General features: G+C 33.4%; 1 protein-coding gene across 4 annotated transcripts; it reads left to right on the top strand.

Moving 5' to 3' along the window:
• Positions 1-5,046: 5,046 nt before the first annotated feature.
• Positions 5,047-9,609, top strand: LOC142621246 (uncharacterized). Of its 4 annotated transcripts, none has more exons than XM_075794565.1 (4): positions 5,047-5,147; positions 6,487-7,725; positions 7,948-8,867; positions 9,106-9,609. In XM_075794565.1, the coding sequence occupies exons 2-4, from the start codon at positions 6,510-6,512 to the stop codon at positions 9,448-9,450; spliced, it is 2,481 nt and encodes an 826-aa protein (XP_075650680.1). In that variant the 5' UTR covers positions 5,047-5,147; positions 6,487-6,509; the 3' UTR covers positions 9,451-9,609. The 4 variants fall into 4 exon arrangements, with proteins under 4 accessions (XP_075650680.1, XP_075650681.1, XP_075650682.1 ...); XM_075794566.1 differs by lacking the exon at positions 5,047-5,147 and adding an exon at positions 5,224-5,510; XM_075794567.1 differs by lacking the exon at positions 5,047-5,147 and adding an exon at positions 5,591-5,686.
• The last annotated feature ends 225 nt before the right edge of the window (positions 9,610-9,834 follow it).

Here is a 9,834-nt window from a genome sequence, read left to right as displayed (position 1 = left end):
CCAAGGCCCCCTTCAATCCTTGTGATGGTACGCCACTCTTAAGTACTAGGATAGCATTGGGCTTGGAGGATTTATTATATATCTTGTACTACAATTATTCATCTAGTAGATTCTTCTTTGATAACACATTCGATGTCATCTTGTGGTTTGCTTCCTTATGCTTCTCTATATACTTTAGTTGCTTATATTAATGTCCATGCATATTGATTGGTTAATGGTTAGTGTAGCTTAAAAGTGATTAAGCCATAAATTTTGAAATTTGGAGTCTAAATTAATACCTAGATTTTTTTTTTTTTTTGAAAAGAATTAATACCTAGATTGTTAGGAATATTTCTCACATAGAAATTGTTACTCATATATTCAATTTAGAAAGTCTATAGAAGCAAAAATATTCACAAGATGCGGTAGACTTTTAATAATAGGTTCAAATAAGATTTAATAAAAACTTGTCAACTGTGAAAAATGTCAATTTTTTCTCTATTCCTCTTTTTCTTATCGTACAAATTTGACAGGCAAGGGTAAGGAATGGATTGATAGCTGTCATTAATCCCCTTGTCACTAGGACTCAAGTCACTCAACTCCTCAACATGTGCCCGTGCGCAAGAATAGTCAATCAAAACTCAAATTATAGCAAGACAACGATATAGGCCGAAAGCAGTTTTCTTTAATTAAAAAAAGGAATAAAACCAAAAACTCATACAATATGAACTATTATCAAATTTGTTTGTTTGGTGGAAACCAAAATATCTATCCAATATCATTTTTCCTGGCAAATCATTATTTATATGTAATATTCAAGAGATTTCGACAAAAAATTAATCTTTAAATCTATAAAATGTTACAAAATAATAAAAACATAAGGATATTGGACTGTAACAGCCATATTAGTTGAAAATTTGCCAAAACAAATCCAAAAACTTGGAATATATCAAACCAGATTATAAAGTAATATTAAACAACAATCATGCTAATTGAAGCAGACCAAAACAAATATTAAAAATTGTAGTACATTACAATGAAGTAAAAACTTTAAAACATGTTTACCAATACCAAATAATAAAAAATAAAAAACTAAATTAGCATATACCTCCAAAAATCAATTAAGTAGAGTTTAGTTTTTAACGATTATTCCTTTCTACCAAAAAAAGACAACCCATTAAGGTTTTTTTTTGTTGAGAGACCGAGGTTATTGTTTAGAAAGAAATGTATGTAAAGCCTTGTACTCCCATAATTTAGTGCATGAATAATAATAATAATAATAATAATAATAATAATAATAATGAATGATAGAAACTAGAAATGCCTAGATGCTTTGTTTATGGAGTAGACACGTAGGCCGTGAAAAGTATGTTATCCATCTAATGGGCCCAATTTCATACTAGACGCTTTTATTTAACATGATGGCCCCCTTAACTGTTTGGGATCACTATTTATACCTAAATTTTTTTAACAGAAATGATTGTGTTTGAATTTATTACGTATATTTCATTATGATTACTTTTAACTTGTTTTTAATATAGTAAGATTTGATTTTATAACTTTAATTTCACAACAAGAATTTTTATCAAATTAAACTAATTATAACTGATTAAGAGCCCTGTATCTCAATTGATTAACATCTCTTATTGTTTTTAAATGAAACATCTAGAATTTAAATATGTTATCTCCCATTGTAACTATCAAATTATAACTAATTATATAACCCCTAATTATAACACCTTTGAAAGTTCTTTTGAAGGGAAGACAATCGTGTTTGAATGTTGGCATGATGCATTCATAAGTTGTTAGCTATACATTTTAGAAGGTTAAACCTAATTATGTGTTTTGTTAGGAAATAAATTGGTAACTCAGTTATGAGAGTAGGTTTTATACTCTTATTCTTATTCTAAAAATAAAAATATCCCAAGATAATTGTAAAATAGATGGAGCAAACGTAAAAACAAACCTATGATAGGAAACTTCCACGTTAGGTTTGGAGATTTGGACTTGAGGAAAAGAAAAAAAAAAATCCAAACCCTAGTTATTACGAATATGATGCGAACCTCAATCGACACGCTTTGAGACCCAACAAAAATATTGGAATATTTAACCCAGGAAAGCTAAAAATCAGATATTTGATAGAAACCCTGACCCAACGTTTATAATTGAAACGCGAACCAAAGGTATAAGTTGACCTTGACCCAATGATTATAAAGAATCACGAACCAAAGGTATAAAGTTTGAACGCCACAAGGAAGAATCCTTGATAAGTTCACAGTTCTTGAAGAACCAAAAGAGAGCAAAGCCTCACCTTTTTTTGAATTTTATTCAATAACAATCTTAAAAACGTTTACAGACTTCAGAGCCTATTTAAGGACTCCACAAAACTTGACAGACAAGAAAATATATTCTGAAATAACTCCTAATTGATACCTTACCATATCAGGAATCAAGTTTGACCTAAAAAGCATTAAATGCACCTAAAAACAAGGAAAATACCTAAAAAACGTACTAAATAATAAAACCCTAAATAAAAGCTGATTTGGTCTGAAATTAGCAGATCCAAAATAGGAAAAAATCTGCCTTAACTGATACAGAAATTGGAAAGTCAATCACCATTAATTCATGCCATAAATCACTCCCAATTAAGTCGATCAACTAAATAGTTTGAATTAAATTTACTACACTTTCATCTTCCTTTGGGCCAAGCTTGGAACATCCTGCGTTAGAATCAACCCAAATCTCTTGAATCAGCCCATTAAGTGCTTCTTGGATCTTCTTGGATCTTGCTATTGTAATAGGCCCAACTGGAACATGCAATGGATCCTTGAATGCTTGTTGATTCTCATCAGAATAAGATCCTCTCCGTCTTACGATATATATATAAAATGAAGTATATGGTATCAAATTAGTTAAAATTTTAAATAATGTGTCATTGAATACACTTTTAAATTCATAATATATAATTTGAATTTCTTATCCTTTCTTGTTTTCTATAAATCTTGGTATCACTTTGTAGATTGTAATAACATAGTATATACATGACTTCCTTGTCAAACAAGGGACCATTATAAAAATGGACAACCGTCACAAATTATAGTTAAACTTTGGAATGAAGACAATGTATTAAATTCAAAATTGATCTTTTAGAGTCAATTTTAGTATCTAACAACGTCTTTCTTGGAGATGACAAATTTGTTAAGGGACCACTTTTTTTTTTTTTTTTAAAGAAAGCTAAACAAACCCTTATTAGTTTTTTGCAATATTTGGATGCTTCTTATTGGCACTATCTTAGTAAGCATGGCAGGTATGTATGTAAATGATGCTTTTGTATGGAATCCATGGACAACTTTGAGAAAGCCCATTGGCTTTTTGTTGACATCGTTTACTCCTTTTTTAGCTTAAAAAGCATAATATATTAATTCAATTAATCAACAACATTAATTAAGAAATGCAATAATTGTTGCCGACCTGGAACCTTCACAAAAAGAGCACATTTTTTATGTATCTTTTATTAAAATCCATCGATTTGACCCCTCCTTGTAACCATCTAACCAACCAAATCTTTTATATTCTAGGTAATTATGATCTGCTAGAACTTAAAGATTGGAGATCCCAAGAGGCTTGCCAAGCTTTTTGTTAGTGTAACTTTTGTTGGGTTAAGAGAGAAGTAAGCAGAATTATGTCGCTCATAATTCAAAGCTTAGACAAATGGGACCTTAAAAGCACAATAGTTTTGGTTCCTTAATATTCTGCTTCCTCCTTGTCTGCTGCTGAAGTTTTATATGAAACTGTAGTTATAAAAAAAATTTAATTATTCTAGATGGCACTTGTACTGTGCCCCCCTATTAAATTAAGGAATACAATTTTTTTTCACAATTTTATTCACAACAAATAATATATTTTATTGTGATTAGTACATAATAAAAATATAGTTAATAATAGAACCATGTGAAAGTAATGTCGCTTATTAAATTACTTAAGTAGCAAGTGTATTATAAGTGAATTTGGTTGTCAAAGCCATTCTCAAGTCTCATCTCGATTTTTTCCTCCAAAAAAAAAAGTCTCACCTCGATTTGGGTCAAATTCTTTAAGGCAATATATTCATCAAAGTTGCAGGCAATGTATAAAAATATAATATTGTCATAACCCATCCAAGCATAGCAATTTAATATTCAAACTTAGCCTCCTGAATAATGAGAGCAAAAAGGAAAAATAATGCAGTATAATAATGACACCATAATATGTCAAAATTTCAATGAGGAGTTTTTATCTTTTTTTTTTACAGTTTACACTGACATAAAGATGGTGAAAAAAGAAAAGAAAATAGGGAGCTCAAGATCACTATTTTTTTTTTCACCATTGTAGAAGTGGTATGGTATGAGATGCTGTAGATTATGTTCTCCAATTATTTCTATTACATTGATTAGTAGACACTTTAACCAAAATTTATTCTAATACTTGTACTAATAATAGATTAGTGTGAAAGAAACATTGCACTGATCGAACATCTCAACAAGATCAAAACTTTTACTGGGTGAAAATTTCGCTAATACCTTCATCAAGAAGGGAAATCAAAGAGCAGTAATGGCTGAACCAGTCTAGTCATATGGGACCCCAGAAAGATTCCATCTTTTATTACAAATATTTGATGGGAACGTGGGCTGTAACCACAAATGACTACACGTGACTGTGACTTTAGACATTCTCTCTTGTTTGTGTTCGGTATGTATTTGTGTGTGGAATGTGGATTTTGATTTTCTTCTCAATCAATGAGAGAGAGAGAGAGAGAGCATGAGCTGTCTGTGACCACAAGATTTTTAAGGTTGAGTGTGACCTTAGTACTTTCTCCTTTTTGTTTTCTTGGTGTACTGCTCTCTAGAGAGAGATTGCTTTAAATATAATCAAATGAATGTATCAAAGGATAGCCCAAGTCCTGGTTCCAAGAGCAGATCTTGGAATTTAAAAAGCAAAATATGGTTTACTATTGGCCCAGTACTTAATAGTATTTATTTTTGAACCAAGTGTTTTTTTTTTTATAAATAAAATGGACTAATGTTATGTATAGACTTTCTTGAACAAGGTCCTGCTTTACAGGTCTCAGCCAAGGAAGCAATTGGAGAAACTTCAATCTTTTTCTGGACCCATGAAGACATGTGGTACCTTAGGTGGCTCCATTATTATGATAGTGAACTGACAGTTTGATTGCTCTCTTTTTTTTTTTCTTTGCACAATATGCTCTTTATTATATATGAATGTATGGTATATATGCATTGCTATTGGAAAAAGGCTAGATTTTTTTTTCATGTTTTTGTCTAGCAATTGATAAATGGGTTGGTGGGTATTTTTGGTTTGAGCTTCATTGCTTGGTGTATGTTAGAATTTTCATGAGGTTTTCTTATAGGTGCTGTAATTGTACAATGACACATAATAATTATGTGGTCCATGTTGAGTTATTGATCTTGTTTTAGCCTAAATATGGTACCTTGATTGACATCATCCATGTTAATCATTGACTTATTAAGAAGTCGGTAAGAGTTCTAATCAACATTGCCAAAATGTAAATTCCATATCGTTTTCATAAATAGAAGAAACAAGAAATTATAATCACATTTTATGATTACTGAAAACTACTTTCTTATTCTTCTTGTCTACTGTATACCCTTTTGAAAATACTTTATGCAGATTAGTTAAACATAAGTAAGAGGTAAGCCACCCTGGAAGATTTTAATTTTTTGAGAACTGTTTGACAGAGATATGTTTCTTTTATCCTTCAAAGTCCAACCTCAATTTCTTAATATGTAATGGTGACAAACAACCAAGAATCTAGTGCTTTTGCTTCTTATAACAGTCATGACCTCAGGTGAAGAAGAAAAGGAGAGTAAAAGGGGAAGAAACTTAGTGGGGGGAGAAAAGAAGAGCAAGTGGGGTTAATAGGGTCAGTCTTTCACTGAAAACCAGGGAACAATAATTATAGTTCTTCTTCCATTCTGTTAAAAATACAGCACATTTCTAACTGAATTTGCTTTATCATACACGTGTTGATTCATGCTTTAGGCATTCATTATCAGTAGCCGCTTTTATAACCATAGTCATGCTGTTTGTGTGATTCTCAATTGAAATACTGCTCTACCTAAGCTACAATTTGTTTTCTCAAGTAGGTTGTGTTGTCTTGTTTTGAGTTAAAAGAAGTCTTAAACCTGTTGTTTATCTATTTTTTGTATTGCTCTAGTCTTGGATTAGGTAAACTAATAAAAAGTAGCTTCTGTGCACCTATAGTTGTAATGAATATTATTGTTCCCTCAATTATTGAGCTGTTCATTTGTGGAACCATGTGTATTAAGCATATTTGTTGCTCAAATTATTGAAAAGTTTTGGCTACATTACCTTAATGTAGGCTCTTTTTCTCTTTTCAATTTATTGATGTGAATTCTTCAAGCTTTTAGCAGAAAACTAGGAATTTCAGTTTTGTTTAGTGTATTCTAACTCTTAATTCCCTTTGCAAAGGAAAAGAAGCAAAGTCTTGAATAATGGATGAGAAGAAAATCTCCGGTTTATGTTCAGCCGAATTTGAAAAGAAGAGTGATAGCTTGTATCCAATGTGTTTTGGTGTTTCTTGTGCATTCTTTGCCCTCCAACTATTGTCAAAACCAGAATTTGAAGGCGAAAGATGGTCCAAAGTATGCGATAAAATGCTCCAAGGAAGTGCCCAGCTGCTGGGGTTGCTTGTGTGGAAGGTCCAGAGAGAAGGAGCCAGTGAAGGAAAGTGTGAGCTTCTCTATAAACTTGAAACTGCTGAGAGAGAGACGGTAGAGTTGAAAAAATTGAGAAGTGAAGATGCAAGAGCCACTGAGAAAGTTGTGAGTATCTTTGCTACAAAAGAGCAGAGCTGGTTGAATGAAAGGAAGAAGCTCCGGCAGCAGCTTGGGGCTCTTTTGAATGAATTGAGAGTTATTGAGAAAAAGAACCATCATGCTGTTTCTGAATTGAATGAAAAGTTGAAGGAAATGGAGATTATGGTGCAGCATAAGGATAAGGAATTGGAGGAAGAGAAGCAGAATAAGAGTGAATTGGAAGAAAAGCTAAAAGAAGGTGAAAATGTCATCAAAGAATTGAGAGAGTCTGCAGCGCTTGAAGCCCAAAAGCATTCTTCTGAGCTATGGAAGCACAAATCTGCCTTCATCGAAGTTATGTCAAACCAACGGCAACTTGAAGCTGGAATGGGCCGCGCACTTAGGAAAATTGAAGCTACAAAAGAAGAACTTGAAGTCGTATTAGAGCAAAAGGAGGAGGCAGACTTGATGGCTCAAAAACTATCCATGGAGATGGTAAAAATGCACAAGGATTTGGAGCAAAAAGACAAAATTCTGTCAGCATTGCTTAGGAAGAACAAGCTGGATACAGCAGAGAAACAATTGCTTTTAAAGGAAGTTAAACTATCAAAGGCTAAGAGACAGCAAGCTGAAATAGAAACTGAAAGGTGGAGGGCAGTATCAGAGTCTAGACATGAGAGGCATTCATTAAGAAGTATGTTGACTAACCAAGTAAATTCAAAATTGGACTTTTACACAGGGGCAAGAGGGGTGCATCAGCATGCAACGGGATCATCACACATTGGAAAGACAAGATCACAGCCAACTGATCTTGTTCTTGAGTATGGGCATATTGGGCTTAAAAAGGACAGAAAGGAGCCAGAACTTTCTCCAATCTCTGACTGCTACTCACTGGAAGGAAATGACGCGTTGGGTAAGAACAAAGTTCCCAATTTTCATTAGGATTTAACATATATGACCTCTTAGCTTTAACCAACATTATCAATTGCGAACTCTAATACACGTGCGCATGCACACACATATTCTTGATTTTATTTTCTTTCATAAAATCCAGTCAAAATGCTTTAATTCCTGATTTTGTAGCAAATTCTAGATTCTTTTTTTCTTAATACCTTCCCCTTTCTTGCTTTTTAAGCTATGACAGCTGATGTTAAGCAATTGGAAAGTTGGGTACTGTCGGAAGCTGAGAAGTATGCAACTTTAATTGAGCAAAGGCATCACTTAGAACTGGATGCTTTTGCAGAACAAATGAGAATCAAAGATGAGAAATTAGAAACATTTCGTTGGCAGTTGATGAGCATGGAACTAGAATCAAAGCGGCTGCAGTCCCATATTGAGGGAATGAATGAGGATATGTCACAGCTCAGACATGATAATATGAAATTGGAAGCCTTGTTATTGGAGAGAGAAGAAGAACTAACTTCCTTAAAAGAGCAACTAGCATCAGAATTCAAGGCCCTAAATTGCCAAAATACTAATTTAAATTGTTCTGTACATAGTCCAGTAATAGCCCATGAGACCATTGGCTCTGGAGTTATCAATAAGAGAAAACAGAATGAGAGAGAGCAAGAAACAAGGACTCCAAATTCGGAGGATTTGTGTCTAGAGGAAGATGCTGAGAAAGAAGAAGGAAACTCATTCTTTAACCAGTCCAAGGATGTAGGTTTAATAGCCTATTCTCCTGAAAAAGAGTTAGAAGATGATAAAGAAATTGCCAATGCGGGTCCTGTAAAAGAGGGAAGAACAAGTCCAGTTGATATTGATGTCACTGAAAAACTGGCATCATCTAGTCAGCCCTTGAATAAGACAAACAATTCTCCTTGGAGGATGGATCTTCATGCTCTTCAAGTTTCTTATAAGATCAAAAGGCTGAAGCAGCAACTTCTAATGCTTGAGAGACTGACAGGGAAGCAAGAAAGCCTTGAAGATACAGAAAGCAATGACAATAGACAAATTGGGATCAAGAGTTTCCTTGCATTGATGTCTTTGCTGAATAAACAAGTTGGCAGGTACCAGTCCTTTCAAGAGAAGGCAGATGACCTTTCCAAGCGCATGGTAAGCTTGGATTAATTCAGTAAAGTTCAAAAAACTATGACAATAAAATTGACTTTTGGCAATTCAGTGTTCTCAACACTTTGATAGTTGCAAAACTTCAACCATCTCTTTTAAATATTGGTGCTTCTGTTTGGCTTCAATTAGGGCCTAACACACTATATGACATTCTCATTGGCCTCTCTTTTGGCGGTTTAAAAATGTAGTCATTTACTTATAGTTTCTTATTTTTATTTTTCAGCATGAGCATGATCTAACTGCGAGTGGTGGAGATTCTAGTACAGCAAGACCAAAGAAAGAAACTAAAGCACTACAAAAATTCCTTGACGAAACATTTCAGCTGCAGAGACATATAGTTGCAACAGGACAGAAATGGGTGGAAATTCAATCCAAGATTGCTTCTGGATTTGTTGGGGTCACTGAAGAAATACATAAGACCGCCAGCTTTGACATGAAACGCTTTGCTGATAGTGTCAGAACTCTCTTTCAGGAAGTTCAAAGGGGCCTTGAGGTTCGGATAGCTCGAATTATTGGAGATCTTGAGGGGACATTGACTTGTGAGGGGATGATACATTTAAGAAGGTAGTGAGGAGAGCTAAAAAAAATTAAAGATGAGGCTTAATACATATTAGATAGTCTTGCAGTTTGTAAGTGTTTCTGCTGATAACTATATGGTTGAATTTGTATAGTGAAAAAGCACAAAATAATTTTAATGCTATAGAAATGTTGTTGAATAATTGTTTTTTATACTGATTTCAAATGAATTATCCATCAACAAGAAATGATTTTGTGCAACAGAACAGTCCACCAAACAACAACAACCAAGCCTTAGTCCCAAACTTTTTGGAGTTGGCTATGGATCCTCAATAAATTAATCACGGTCAGTCACAATTATCCATGTTCACCTTGATTTTCTTTCTAATGATCTAGCAGTTTGCTCATTTGATGACTTTATGGTTAATTTATTGGA

This window comes from Castanea sativa, chromosome 12 (genome assembly GCF_040712315.1).
Source record: "Castanea sativa cultivar Marrone di Chiusa Pesio chromosome 12, ASM4071231v1".
In the NCBI taxonomy this organism is placed as follows: Eukaryota; Viridiplantae; Streptophyta; class Magnoliopsida; order Fagales; family Fagaceae; genus Castanea; species Castanea sativa.
This window is presented reverse-complemented; position numbering and strand designations above follow the sequence as displayed.